The sequence below is a fragment of the Perognathus longimembris genome, chromosome 11, assembly GCF_023159225.1.
Source record: "Perognathus longimembris pacificus isolate PPM17 chromosome 11, ASM2315922v1, whole genome shotgun sequence".
Taxonomy (NCBI): domain Eukaryota; kingdom Metazoa; phylum Chordata; class Mammalia; order Rodentia; family Heteromyidae; genus Perognathus; species Perognathus longimembris.
In genome coordinates, this window is record NC_063171.1 from 7397409 (window position 1) to 7413527 (window position 16119).

A 16119-nucleotide genomic window follows, 5' to 3' on the forward strand; every position below is an offset into this window, starting at 1 on the left:
TAATCAAGTAAAATAAAATCACATATATATGTATGTAATAAAAACATCCAAAAAACCTAATTTTAGTATGTTCTCAGTTATTTTCCTTCTTTGGAAAGTGTGATCAAATAGGCTAGAACCAATACTTTTAAGCTCAATTATTACACTTACATAGTAGGAGAATTTTATCTTCAATAGTCTGATAAAGAATAAGTATAAAGGTTTGTGTACAATGAAGGTTCAGGTGAAAAATATTTGTTTTGATTTTTAATGAACATAATATTGTGTTCAGGTAAGATGTTCTCTATATTTCTTAGCATTTTATTTTTTTAGAAAAGAAGTACTGTTGTTGTCACTCCTAAAATGCTTTAATGTACCGGTATTTGTTCACTCATACAATAAACAAAAGCATTGTATGAATTAATATGTACAAGTTTATATGATTAGTGTTCCTATTGTCTCAGTTAAACTATTTTAAATTTTATTTCTAATATACAAATAATTGTATATATTTATGGAGTATGGTATAATGTTTTAACAGATACTTAACCATTTCCATAGTTTCAAATATTTATTATTTTTTTCTAGCGAAAGTATTTGCAATTCAATTTTATATATTTTTGAAAGATACATTTGTATGAACTAATATTGCTAAGAAATGCAATAGGTCATCACAAATTTACCTTCTTACTTAACTAAATGCTATAACATTAAGAAAAATCTTATTTTTCTCTCCATCCTCTGGTTATCAATACTCTATGTTCTTTTTGTGAGTTTTAATTTTTATAATTCCATATACATATGAGAGTGGGATTCTTCCCTCTATGCCTGGTTTATTTCTGCCAATACAATGTCCTGTGGAGTCACACATTTATGTCATAAATTTCAGAATCCCCCACCTCTTCAAAGCTAAGTGGTATTCCACTGTATATGTATTCCACTTTATTTGTGCAACTCACCTCTCAGTAGGCTCCATAGATTGGTTCTATACCTGAGACATTGCATACAAAGTTGCAATGGACAAGAAAATTTATGTATCTGTTGGATGTACTGATTTCAATTCCTTTGGTTATATGCCCAGAGTGGGATTCCCACTTTTAGCTTTTTTGGCTTTATGATTTATATACATACTAACACGTTTTTCCATCTCTTCACCAATGCTGTTAGCTTGAATATTTTTGATAATAGCCACTAGAATAGGTATGAAGTAATATTGTGCTTTCAGTTTGGACCTTGCTGATGAGATTAGAGATGATGGAAATTTGTTCACAAATATGCATATATTTAATTTTATTTCTATCTTTAAGTAGTTGTACAAACAAGTTGCCATTCAATAAAGTAGTATATGAATGCATATACTTTCCTCTTCCATCCCTCTAAAACCCAACCTTTCCTTCAATTTTCTTAATTTTGTAGAATATGCATTGATTTATTTTTTATTTTTATTTTTTGCCATTCCTGTGTCTTGGTCTCAGGGCCTGAGCACTGTCCCTAGCTTCTTTTTGCTCAAGGCTAGCACTCTGCTGTTTGAGCCACAGAACCACTTCTGGCCTTTTCTGTTTATGTGGTGCTAAGGAATTGAACTCAGGGCTTCATCAATGCAAGGCAAGCACTCTACCGCTAAGCCATATTTCCAACCCCAGGATATGCACTGAAATTTATGACCATTTTCCCTCCTGCCTCTCTTCATTCATCTACCTTTCTTCTCTTGATCCTACCTCCCCTACCTTCTAGTAACTAATTCCAGGTGTTTTGTTGTTGTTTGTTTGTTGTTTTGAACTGTGAGTTAGCCTTTCTAAGGAAACATGTTGCTTAGAAGTCCGCCATGAATCTATCATATTTCCATTAATACATTTATTTACATTTTGGCTACGATCCCAAAGTGTGTATTTATTTATTTACAGATTAATTCTGACTTTCACATATGAGATAAAACATTTGTTCTTTGTCTCTTTGGGCTTGACTTATTTTACTTAACATGATTTTTCCCCAAGTTGTTCATATATTATTGGCCATTTGTAACAACTTTCTTCCTTCCTTCCTTCCTTCCTTCCTTCCTTCCTTCTTTCTTTCTTTCTTTCCTTTCTTTCTTTCTTTCTTTCTTTCTTTCTTTCTTTCTTTCTTTCTTTCTTTCTTTTTCTCTCTCTCTCTTTCTTTCTTTCTCTCTTTCTTTCTTTCTGCCTGTCTTTCTGCCTGTCTTTCTTTCTTTCTTTCTTTCTTTCTTTCTTTCTTTCTTTCTTTCTTTCTTTCTTTCTTTCTTTCTTTCTTTCTTTCTTTCTTTCTTTCTGCCTGTCTTTCTGTCTTTTTTTTTTGCCAGTCCTGGGTCTTGAACTTGGGGCCAGGACTCTGTCCCTGAGCTTGATAGCGCCACTTCTGACATTTTCTGTTTATGTGGTACTTGGGCTCAGGGCTTCATGCATGCTAGGCAAGTACTTTACTACTAAGCCACATTCCCATCCCTATTTGTACCAATTTCTAAAAGTAAGTTTTCTGATTTATTTTGCCTATTTGCAGCAGGATGCTTATTTCCTTGTTTTACAGTATTTTGATTTCCTTACCGGCTTTGATATTAGCCACTTCACTTGTTCCCCTTTTATCCTTAATGCAGTGGGCCCTGCCCTTCTGCTAAGACTGGCTGAGCTCAGATTCACAATCTGCAACACCATGGTTTTAATCAACAGGTACAAGGTTTCTTAATCAAAGTGTAAAAGGAACATTATATAACAAAGCACAACCAACTAAACCAAACCATCTGACCAAAGCAGAAGCTTTTCATAAAAACAATCCTCACAAGACTGACAGAAAGCAATATGCTTTGATAGAAAAGATGGCTTTTCTCACATAATAAACCTTAATGGCTTGAATATTCAGAATTGTTACCATCCAAAGTGTATAGTAATTCCTGCAATTTTGACTTTTGAAAATTCATTGTGTTTTATTCTTTCCTAAACCTCATTTTCTTGTCTACTCATCTGGTGATGATTAGCTCTTCATATTTTCACAGTGTTTGCCTCTGCTTCCCCATATAGAATCCTTTCAGCATATTCTACAGTGTTTGCTTAGTGGTCATAAATTCCTTTTATTTGTTTATTACATAGATTTTTAAAAATTTCTTTTTCAATTATGAAGGATAGGTTTTGTGTGTGTTAACATGTAGATGGGAAGAATTTTTCTTTGTTTCAGGCCTGGTCTCATTGTTCATTTTTATATCTATTTTTGAATCATTTGAAATTTCATCCCCTACACTATTGTTGATGTCCTTTACTGTACAGTTGTTGATTTTTGGGTCATGTTGTCTAGATTTTTCATATTTCTTGTGCTTATGCACTAGGACTTGTGCTTCTGTATTCACATTTTGAGGAAAGTGTTTAGTGTTCTGGGCAAGGCTGTGTAGTGGAAGAGTTAATGTGTAGTCTCTCACCACTGGACTAAGGGGTAGCTCAGTAGCTGAACTTTCCCATTCAAAGAGGAAAACTAACTGGAGAGTTTCTTGTAGCTCTTAGTGTATGATTTGGTGTGGTATGTGGGTTGGAGATGGGGCCAGTCCAGGGTCAGTTTCTGCTTCCATGCTTTTTCTCCTTAGAAATTTCCCATAGTTTATTGGCATTCAAAGTGGACCACAAAGCAGTTTTGAAGTCTGTGCACTAGACAAGTTCCTACATGATGCATAGACCCCCATGTCTGTACCTTCAGTGTCATTGACGCTTAGGGGTATCCCTTGAATGTACTAGATAGTAGGGGAGTAGAGCATTGAGTTCTGCCCTGGTGGTAGATAATTGAGGGACTTAGGCAATCTGACTGATCTGTCTAGCATTTCACTGCTCTGTGGGATGGAGGGGGATAGAGAAAATCATGTGATTCCTCAAGTCCTGTGCTTACAGCCCTCATCCTCACATAGGAACAATCATCCACAGCTGAACTCCAGTTCCTGGGGGCTGGGCATCTGCCCACATCTGGAGACCTTGAATTTTTCTTGCTGCAATCTTCAGGCAGTAAGGCCACAAAACAGATTTTCACTGTTTCTAGTGTTTCTCAGCGGGAATGCATTAGATAATCTATTTGTCCATGGCTACCTTTTAAGGCCATCTCCTGGCAGACACTATAGCCACCGTCGGCTGAGGTTGATCCTATTTTCAAGTCTTCCAGTTTATTCCTTAACCTAACTACTATAAGCACCCTGCAGCCAGTTGGCTGTAGGAACTGGAGAATTCTGACAGCCATTGTTCATTGTTCTGTTTCCATGACGATCCTTAGCCAGAGTTGTTCTTTTCCAGGAAGGAAATAGCAATTGGCTACCTCATGCTCACTGCCTATGATTTCCTCCCCCTTAAACTTCTCAGCAAGCCCATATCAGATTCATTTCTTCTCCAGGATAGTCTCATGTAGCTGCCTTTTTTTTTTTTTAATTTGTTGTGAGGTGATGAATGGAACTTACAGTTACATAAGTAAGGTAATGAGTACATTTCTTTTTTTCTCTTTTTCTTTTTTCTGCCAGTCCTGGGCCTTGGACTCAGAGCCTGAGCACTGTCCCTGGCTTCTTTTTGCTCAAGGCTAGTACTCTGCCACTTGAGCCACAGCGTCACTTCTGGCCGTTTTCTATATATGTGGTGCTGGGGAATCGAACCCAGGGCTTCATGTATACAAAGCAAGCACTCTTGCCACTAGGACATATTCCCAGCCCCAGTACATTTCTTTTAATGTGATAACCAGCGGGGCAGGACGTTCCCCCCCTCCCCCGTCACTGTGACAGTTGGCATTACTATCACAGTGACACTTCCAAGTGGGCTTGTAAGGGGTGGGGCATTAGAATGCCAGGGCATCAGGAGTGGGGGCAGCAGCTGTTTGTACAGAGGAGAATAGAGGGAGAGAAGCGAGTGGTGGAGAGGTGCTTGCCAGAACTGAAGTGGAGCTGAGTTGAGCTGTGCCTGAGCCTACGTAGAGGCCTAAGGCCTGAGGCCTGAGGCCTGTAGTGGTGCCTGAGTCCTTGACAGGCTTGAGGCCTGAGGAGAGGCCTAGAGGCCTGAGGACTGACTGAGGAGGTGCCTGAGGCCTGAGGAGAGGCCTAGAGGCCTGCCGGAGTAGAAAGAGTCTGGCTCCTTTGAAAGTCTGGAGTTTGAGGCTACTCTGGTTTCTGGGTTCTGGGTTTGGGGACAAGGTAGTCACAGGCCAGTATTTGAAGGTGGAGGCTGTTCTGATTCTGAGTTTGGGGTTGAAGTACAACTCCTTGGCCACCTTTTGCTGTGCCTCCTGGATTTTTCTTGTTCTCAGGACATTACATTAGACACGATTACTGCTTTCTGGACACTGTAACTAGGCATCTCATGGATCCTTGAGTCAGGTTTGTTTTCAGATCTTTCAAGGCCTCAGACTCAAATAGATCCTTTCTCACCATGGTACCTTTCTATAGCTCTGTGAAATATGGGGATCAAAATAAAGTATCTCTTGTGATTCCCTAGTTTGTCAAACAAGGAGAGTCACTTTCCACCAAGTCCCTCAATGGGCATATATCTTGTAGGAGATTCGGAATTGTCTCAGTCTCGGCCTAGAGCTGCACACTTTTTGCTAATTTATCATGTCACTTTTCTGTTTCGTAACACTTTTTGGTTCTGCTATTTCTCAATTGTAATTTGGTGCCTCTATAAGAGGGAGCAGATTCAGACCTTATTATTTCTGACATTTACTACTACAACTATAAAGTTGTCTGTGTGTGTGTATGTGTGTGTGTAGTACTGGGGCTTGAACTCAAGGGACATGCTTCTTTGCTCCAGGCTGGCACTTTGTACTTGAACCACAGCTCCACTTCTGTCTTTTTGGTGGTTAATTGGAGATAAAAATCTTCCTGCCTGGGCTGGTTTCAAAATATGTACCTCAGATCTCACCCTCTTGGCTTGTCCATAAAATCTTGAGTCAAATATTTATTTTTTGAAACAAAGCTGATCAGATTTTCATTATATCTGAGTAATATATATATGCTAATTTGAAGAGACATATGATATTAACAATTTTGAGGCACTCAACACAAGAAAACAATCTTAAATTTCAATATATTCACATCTTATGTAATTTTCTGCTTCTCTTTTTTTTGTTTTTCAGTTAGTTAAGGTTGTAAAGCTGGGACCGATTGTTACACTTCACAATAAATCTGAAAGAAAGCAGTTCAAAACTAATTGCGCTTTCTCTTTTAAATGTGAACACATCAAAGTCTTTCCATCTTACAATTTCTTTTTTGATTTCTTCAGTGTTTTATAGTTTTCATTATAGAGGTTTTTCACCTTGATGAAAGTTTATTTCTAGGTGCTAATGGTTTTTGAATGGGGTTGTTTCTCTTGATTTCAATTTCATCTTGCTTCTTGTTAGTGAACAAAAAAAGTACTGAATTTTGTGTGTTGTTATGTATGTGGATATAACAAGAGAATATGTTGGCACATGCAGAATATATTTTTTAATTTAATTATATATGGGCATATATAGCTTATATTACATTTACATATGAGTATTACTTTTGATACAGGATTTTCTTATGTAGCCATGTTGCCCTTGGACTCACTATCTTCCTATTTCATTTACCATAGTGCTGAGATTATAGGATTATGCTATCAGATCTGGCTTAATTTATTGTTTTGCTAGTTGTTAAGAAGAAAAAGAGCAAATAGCATAATTTTTTTTTGAGTAATGGGAGATTTACTGGAATAATTCAGAGCTTTGCCATTTTTAAATGTTGTGGGATTTATTGGATAGGAACATATAACTTCTGAAATAAAGAAAATAATAAAAACAGGTTGGATGTTCCCTTAAAATAAGTTAGCCACCCTATATGTAGGTGTTTATCCAGGAGAAACTAAATCAAGATTACTTTTTATTTTTTGTGAGTACTTGTGATTAAAATGAGGGCCTAGTGCTTCCTAAAGAAGTTCTCTATCACTTAAGCCTTTCAGGTCTATTTTTCTTGTTTTGGTTTGTATACCAAAATGGTTTTCTAGTTGTCTTCCTCTGATTTTCCCCTGATCTTCCACTTTTGCACAGATGGGCCTCAAATCAAGATTACAGAATAGCTAAGATTACAGGGTAATATTACAATTCCCAGCTTGAAATCAGGATATTGAAGAGATATTAGTACTCCTAATGCTCATTGAATCATTATTCACAATAGTCCTATTAGTATTTTAGCATTCATAGAAGTAACTTCATTTCTCATACTTATTTTGAAAATTCTTAAAGTAATAAAAATAATGAATCTTTATAACAAATTATTTTCTTATTTAAATAGTTATCAAGCATAAAATTCAGCATTAATTGATTTATGTACCTTGAAATAATGAACACACTTCATGTTGAACATGAAGAGAGAACATAAAGACAACAAAATTAGAAGAGTTTATTTCAGAAAATTATTTTAAATATATTGAATATTTTCTTTAATTGTGAACTACTTGTGAACCATATCAATACTTCACTTGGGAAAGCAGAGATCAAACTGCAGCAATTTAAAATGCACCTTCTTGAATCATTGCACAAGCACTCAAATAAGAACAAACAATTTAGTCATGTAGACAGCCCGATTTTAAGTTCTATGTTAGTACCATTTAACTTCTCTTCCAACAACAAAGAGGCATTTAATGTGGGTTTTTATGCACATATGGGTTGAACTACTAACTACTGGATATTTTGAGTGAACTAATTAGAGAAGGCCTTGTAGGAATTCTTTCAAAAATTAGGTCCAGAGGGAACTACTCTAGCCACTCTGGCTGGTCTAGAATCTAGAGAATAATCTGTAGTCTCTCTCTTAGGATTACCATTTTTTAGCCCTCTACTAATTTAAATAGCAGAGATTAAATTATAAATGCCATCCATGTAGGTAAATGGTGGTTTAATCTATATTGCTGTTGCATATGAAGGAAAGTATTAGAGCATTTTTAGGGTGATTAAGCAGTTTTTCAGAGTGAATCTTTGGATATTCATCTTAGACAAAGTTCTGTCAATTTAAGAAAGGTCTGAGTGAGTTGATTTCAGCACTGAATTCTTTCTGCTGTTATATTCAAATCTGTGCTTCCAGGTCTAACCAATGTCTCTAACTTTTGTCCATGGTTTATTTTTAATCCCTGGAAATGTCCTTGATCTGATCCACAGCTCTATCTCTATCCATCCTTGAATGTATTTTTTCTGTTTTAATGTTTTGATTTCCCTGTTCATTTTAGTCTTTTTTCCTAAGTATATTTACAGATAAATTAGCACAGTGATTAAAATAAATCACCTAGGTAACATTCCCATTTTAGTAAAGAAAATGTAGATTGAAAATTGCTTCATCTCTGCAAATGTTGACATTTTGTGAAGCAAAAGTATAACAATATAGGTTTAGCAGTATCTGCATTTATATTCAGATTTTTGAGAAATACAAAAGGTAAGTTCATTTCATAACATCCAGAATCCATTTTAGTGTGGATATTCATGTTATAATATTTTAAATTCAAATATCCATTTACACTAATATTTTTCAAGAAATAAGTTTTGATTAATAAAATTGATTTTGTTACTGTTTTGCTGTGTGTGTGTGAGAGGAGAGAGACAGAGGAGAGGAGGAGAAGACACTGCAAAACTGAATTAATTCAATTGATAAATTTTAAACTTTATTTTTTTTACATGTAGTTCTAACTTATAACAAAATTATAGGTACTTGTTTGCTTATTTTCCTTTTCAGAAGTTAGTAATGATGCTTTTGGATGATATGTAAAAATACAACAAAATAAAGTTAATGCTATGAAAATAATATAGAACAAGCATGAATAAGGTGGTCTGACTCAAGATGAACACAGGAGAACATTGTTATCAGTGGGCCACACATAAAAAATATATGTAGTTATTAATGAGAGCTATAATGAATATTATATAATTTGTTGCATTCTTTGCAGAGTTTCTCCAAATACCATACTTATTTGGCTATGTACATAGAGTTTTCATAAACCTGCATGTTTTCTCCAGCTATAGTCTGTAACCTATCAATCCATGACAGTCCTTCCAATTCTGAGAAATTTACCTCATCAGTACCTTTCTTCAAATATTTTCACTGTTCCTTTCATTTGCTCGGAACCTATATGGCACAATAACCTCTGAGAGAAGTGTGTTTGTGGGGGGGCGTTATTCTTGGTGCTTAAAATAAGTCTGTTTGTCTCTATATATGTATCTCAAAGGCGGACATGTAATAACTGCACATTTGTTATATACATATGAATATATAGATATTTTTGTGGGATGTATGTACAATATGTAAAGTCTTATTTTGTTATCCATTGAAGATCTGACCCAGAACCTTTTGAAAACACCAAATCTAAGGATACTAGGGTCTGTAATGTAAAGTGGCATTACACTTACCATATTCTCTGTGCATATCTTTCTATATATTATATATTATCTTTAGATTATTTGTAATACTTAATGCAGTGAAAATGGTATGTAAATGGTTGTTATTGTTTAGGTACACTGATGTGGAAAAGTATATTGTCAGTGCTGACACAATTTAAAAACATTTTTAAAAGAATGTGTATATACACATATTGTGTACGTATTTGTGTATATACTATATGTCTATAATAAGCTTCAAGAATTGGAGAGATTTATATATGATAATTTAATATATCATTGAAATATATTATAAACACTTGAAACTACATTATCATCACCTATTTACTTCTATATTTACAATAGTACATTTTCTTAGTAAATGATATAAAAGGCAAAATGTTCTTACTAATTACTTATGATATGATATTTGTCTTCAGGGAAACTAATTTATTCACAATGAACAAAATGATATAAGCAACAAAGAACATAAAGGGTAAACTTGAAGGGAGAGAGTGGTAATTATGCCCTTATAACTTACCTGGATTTAGTTGTTGGCAATCAGCAGGTGCATAATAAGAAGTTGTGCAATAATAAGTCCATAAAGATATATTATTTTGTATATGTAATTAAAAGCTAGAGATTGAACTGGGAGCTTTCCATATTGTGGGTAAACACTCTGTCAATTGAACCACAGCCTAAGCCTTTTGTTTTAATTTTGGTTTTGAGATACGGCCTTTTGTCTTTGCATCAGATGGCCTGGAACTCTTGGTTTTCCTATCTCTGCCTCCTGAGTAGCTGAAATTATAGGTGTAAGCCACAACTTCCATAAGAAGTAATTTTTCTAGCAGTAAAAAAAGATTTATGTTATCTTCTGTTGTCTATATTTGGTATCATACGATTTTTATTTACATTAAATAGTAATTTTATGACATGTTTTTCTACATTATTGATTCTCTTATAATAAAGCACTCAAGACAAAGAAAACGATTTCTACCTGGAAGTTAAGAAGTTGAAGGTTAGAAAGTTTAAGATACTTTTCTCATATCTGGCCCATGGCAATGTAGAACAAGTACTGATTTAGTGGGCAGTGGGCATTGTACTCTTCCTCATTGATTTCATGGTGTGGAAAGCTAATCATATATTTATTAATTCAGTTAGCACTAAGTCTAAAGCAGAAGAATACAGTTCTACTCCCAATAGTCTCAGAAATAATTAATTTAAAGCTCTACTCTATAGGTGTGAATCTAAGTGGATATTAGAGTCAGGCAACAAATAGGCTGTCAGCATACAATAATAAAATCATCCCCAGTATTACACAAATGCACAGGTTCACTTAATGTTTAAGTTGTCCTGCTTGTCAAATTGTTTCTTATCTTTTTTTTTTTTTTTTTTTTGCCAGTCCTGGGCCTTGGACTCAGGGCCTGAGCACTGTCCCTGGCTTCTTTTTGCTCAAGGCTAGCACTCTGCCACTTGAGCCACAGCACCACTTCTGGCCGTTTTCTATATATGTGGTGCTGGGGAATCGAACCCAGGGCTTCATGTATATGAGGCAAGCACTTTTGCCACTAGGCCATATTCCCAGCCCCTGTTTCTTATCTTATTCTTTTTTTTTTTTTTGGCCAGTCCTGGGGCTTGGACTCAGGGCCTGAGCACTGTCCCTGGCTTCTTCCCGCTCAAGGCTAGCACTCTGCCACTTGAGCCACAGCGCCGCTTCTGGCCGTTTTCTGTATATGTGGTGCTGGGGAATCGAACCTAGGGCCTCGTGTATCCGAGGCAGGCACTCTTGCCACTAGGCTATATCCCCAGCCCTCTTATCTTATTCTTAAACCATAATTTGTTAATAACTAAAATGGTTGGTTTAGAGGTGAATGTTAACTGATAAGGATTCTGTTCTAAATCTACTTTCACCATATTGACATGGGTGAAAAGATTTTACGTTATCTTATTTAAACTTCTTCGTTAGGTAAGTGAGCCAAATGTATTAACTCTAGATACCAGTATAATTTATTTTCTTAAGAAATGAAACTGCTTCTAAGTGGAACAACCTACTAAGTTTTTTTTTTCCAATTTCTTTATTGTCAGAGTGAAGTACAGAGGAGTTAGTTTCATATGTAAGGCAGTGAGTACATTGCTTATCCTAATCTGAGTTTTCATGGAGGCTTCTCAGTGATCACAGTTCTTTGACTTATAGAGCACAATGGTTCAATCATTCTGAGTGGACACTGGCTAATCAAAGAAGGTTAACTGTTGTAACTATTACAACACCACATTGGTGTTGAGGATGGATAGAAGTAAATATGACTGAGTCACTGCTTAGACTTTCCACCACTGGTCACTATTACAAAGACCAAGAATCCTCCTTTTTTGTCCTTGATAGTACTTAGGTATCATATTCTTCAAAGACAAAACTGTAATATGCTTTGTTTCTTACGGACTCTAATGGATTGAATTGTGTCTCCACCTCCCTCGCCCACTGCAGAGTGTGCCTGTATTTGAGATAGGACTCTTAGAGAAGTCATTAAATCAAAGTGAGAAAGTGAGATTATTGTTGTGGACCTGTAAACCATCATAACCCAGTCCTTATCATAAAAACAAATCTACATACTGATAGGCATAGAAGTTATTTACACAACTATCTACAGTTGCCCGAGGGAAAGCTAGAATGTATCCCTCCCTCACAGCTCTTGAGAAGAATGGCCCCTGCCCCACACTTGGTGTTTGGACATCTGGGTTCAAAGCTGTAAGAAAATATATTTGTATTGTTTTCTACCAACCATTATGGGCTATGTTGTTATGGAAGCCTTGCCAAAGTAATCCAATGACATTTCCTAAAACTCATAACTTGTAGTACTTTATAAATCCTATGTGGATTAGAACAGTAGAATTTGTTAGCTTTTGACCATACAATATCTTAGGAAATGTGAATATATGGTCAGAGATGAGATCTCAAGTCTTAACTCCCAGCTACTCATGAGATAGATATCAGTTGGATCTCAATTCTTTAGCCTGTGCAAAATGTTAGCAATACCCTATCTATACCAATGGGCCATGGTGGTGGTGAAGGAGGCTATGGAAAGCAGGATATAGTTCTTGATGCCAGCCCACCAAAATGTAAGGGCTTATCTGAAAAATAAGTAAAGCAAATAATAGCATGGAATGGAGTTTAAGTGGTAGAACAACAGCCTAGCAAGTAGATAGTCCTTAATTGAAGTGTAGTGCTGTTTCTCTCTCTCTCTCTCTCCACATATATCTCTATATATCTCTATATATCTATACATATCTATCTTCATATACATGAAACTGTAATTTCAAAATTTAAGTATGTTCATTTGATTTTTTTAACATTACTATTTTCTCTTTCATAGAATAATCACATACACATAATATTAGAGGCCAGTTGAGATGAAGTTAGTGAGATTATCTATACCTCATAAACAATATAAGAAAAAATAGTAAAAATTTGAAAAAAAATAAGAAAAAATAGATCTGGTGGCTCATGCCTGAAGAGATATCAGGAGGCTAAGATCTGAAGACCCCAGTTTAAAGAGTCTTATCTCTAATTAACCAGCAAAACCTCAAAAGTAGAGGTGTGGCTCAAGTACCACAAGTGGTAGAGCACTACCCTTGAGCAGAAAAAGCCAAGCAAGATTGCAAGACCCTGCATCCAAGCCCCACAGCTGGCACACAAATAAGAAAATAAGAAAGAAAATAAGGAGAAATAAATTAGGAGGGTGAACATTCCAATTACAATCAACTCCCTGTCCCATCTCCTGAGCAACATCAATATAGTGACTGTAACATTTAATTTGTAGATAATTTTCATATGAATAAGACCATTCATCTTTGACATTCAATATGAATAGTATTCAAAATTTGTGTACCTAGCCATTTTGTTAAATAATCTGTTTATTCATTGATCTAGAATCTGTTATCTCTCAGTGAAGCAGCAAGAGAAAAAGAAGAGCAAAACAAGGCCCAAATGCGTGAGAATGGTGAATTATGATTGGGACATATGCTCCCATATGTCCTCTATGCTCCTCTATGGACCACCTTGTGACTTTCTTTTACACCACATTTCTCAAATACCCTTAATCCTTTTGACTGCTATTTGATTCTATATATGATTTAGAAAGGAAAATGAAAAATGAGACCACTGTAACCGAATTTATTCTTAAGGGCTTCTCAGACATGCCTGAAATGAAGCTTATTAGCACCTTGTTTTTCCTTTTTATCTACCTCTTTGCTCTCTTGGGGAACATCTCCATCATTGCAGCTGTGACCATAGACATTCGCCTCCATACACCAATGTACTTCTTTCTAAAAAATCTGTCCTTCTTGGACATGTGCTACACCTCAGTCACTGTCCCCAAGGCATTGGCCAATTCTCTAATTGGCACTGAGGCCATTTCCTTTGGGGAGTGTGTGACTCAGCTCTTTTTGTTTGTTATGATGTGTGCCTCTGAGTGCTTCTTGCTCACATCTATGGCATATGACCGCTGTTTAGCCATCCACAGGCCTCTTGTTTATGGGGTCATTATGAGTAGGAAGCTGTGCACAGAGCTTGTTATTATAGCCTGGTTGAGTGGAGCTCTCTATGCCATCTTCCACACTGTCAACACCTTCTCTGTCATTTTCTGTGGGCCCAATATCATCGACCACTTCTTCTGTGACAGCACCCCCATCATGAGACTCTCTTGCAGTGACTATCACATGAATGAGGAGGTTGGATTTGCTGTGGGTGGCTGCATTATCCTCAGTGCTTTCACCCTCACCATCATCTCCTATGTTCTCATCATCTCTACTATTGCTCAGATTCATTCAGCCAATGGCCGTCAGAAGGCATTCTCCACCTGCTCTTCTCACCTTGCTACCGTTGTCCTATTTTATGTCACTGGAAGCTTTACTTACCTCAGACCTACTTCTCAGTACTCTCCCACTCAAGGACGAGTACTATCTGTATTTTACTCTATTCTCACACCCAGCCTGAATCCCCTTGTTTACTGTCTGAGGAACAGAGACATGCATATGGCACTGAAGAAGTTGTTTGGTCCATCCAAGTAGATATGTTTTCTTGTACTGAGTACATGGCTCTGTATGGTACCTGAACTAGTATGTTTATACAAATTTGTCTTTTGATGACTAGACCACATAGTGCATCTTGTAAAATTATAAACTATGAATTGTCATCTACTGTGGAACTTCTTTAATCAGTTGTATGTAGGCATTTTCATAACTTCTGTTCCATGACTAGTTTGAGACAAAGATAGTGAGGAGCCATACTTATTTAGTCTATTTTGATTTTCCTAGTAGACCTGACAGTCTGAGAAAAGCAACTTTTGTTCTTTTTGTCGATTGCCTCACTATCTCTGTATAGACAGAGGAAAGGCACTCTTTCTATAAGTCTTATTTGAGAGGGCTAAAGATTTCTTGATGGCTGGTTCCTGGAGAAGCATGTAGACACAGTCATTACTTGATACTAGAGGCTAAGACTTTTGTTACTTAAAGACATAATTACTGTCCAAAACTAATATATACTTCTGTTTTGGATATTCATTGAACATCAAATGTGCTTCTGCATTAACCAAGTTGATGGGATGAAAAATGTAGGGAAGCTTCCTAGCATATAACCATGAAAATGAAAGAATTAGAATATTTTAAAGAGTCTAGGGCCAAACAAATATTACCGTTGTTTAGGTAGATATAGATTTGTTATTATGTTTATTTTAAGTAAATAATGTATTTAATTTTTTCACATTTGCAAAATAAAATTTAGACATACAATGTACAAGATTTTGAAGCTGTAGAAATCAGGTTTTTTTTGCCTGCTTTTGATATGACACACATGTTACATACCAATACATAAACCCATACATGTGCAGATTTTGCTATTCAAATACACCTCAGAGAAACTGGCATAAAGACTGTTTACTTATGGTAAAAATAACAGTAATTTTCAGGGAAATTGAATTTAGAAGACCTGTGAGGAATGCATTTACTTTTCAGAAAAGCACAATACATATTATTTTCTCAAGTGCAAATGGAACATACTCCATGATAAATAATGTTAGACCACAAAAGTCTTAGTAAACTAAAAGAATTCAAATAATAAAAACTATCCCTTAAATAATAATAGAATAAAACTAGAAATTAATAGATGAAATACGGAAATTCTGAAAATATATGGAAATTCAATAGTACTTAGAAAAATGAGTCAAGAAGAAATTGTAAGGGACCTGGTAAGATGCTGAGATGAATTAGTAACCATAGAGGTCTTCACTTCTTTGATTAAGGTAATTCATAGATATATTTTTTGAGGCTATTGCAAAAAGGAGTTGCTTTCCTCATTTCAGCTCCATTCTTTTTTTCATTGTTGGCCTACAGGAAAGTTACTGATTTTTGTGGATTAATTTTATACCGTAATACTTTGCCAAAGTTTTAGATCAGTTCAGGGAACATAGGAGTCTGTGGGGTTCTTTAAGTACAGGATCATGTCATCTGTAAAGAAGAAGAGTTTTACTTCTTTCCCTATTTGGACCCCATTAAAATTGTCTCTTGGCTTATTGCCCTGGATAGGAATTCCAACAGCATATGGAAGAGGAGTAGAGAGAACAGACATCCTTGTATTGTTCCTGATTTTAGAGGAAATGATTTTAATTTTTCACCATTAAGTATAATGCTGGCCATAGGTTTGTCAGTACAGATTTTATTATATTGAGGAATGGTCCATGGATTCCTAGTTTCTCTCGAGCTTTCATCATAAAGGGGTGTTGGATCTTGGCAAATGATTTTTTTGCATCTTTTGAG

At 35.8% G+C, this 16119-nt stretch overlaps 1 protein-coding gene across 1 annotated transcript; it reads left to right on the forward strand.

Moving 5' to 3' along the window:
* Positions 1–13452: 13452 nt before the first annotated feature.
* Positions 13453–14376, forward strand: LOC125359819 (olfactory receptor 1038-like). The gene has a single exon (XM_048357701.1). It carries the CDS (start codon positions 13453–13455, stop codon positions 14374–14376), a length of 924 nt encoding a protein of 307 aa, XP_048213658.1.
* The last annotated feature ends 1743 nt before the right edge of the window (positions 14377–16119 follow it).

What these genes read in the sequence shown, in the direction of transcription:
- LOC125359819 (XM_048357701.1), top strand. Translation starts at nt 13,453, where the DNA reads ATGAAAAATGAGACCACTGTAACCGAATTTATTCTTAAGGGCTTCTCA.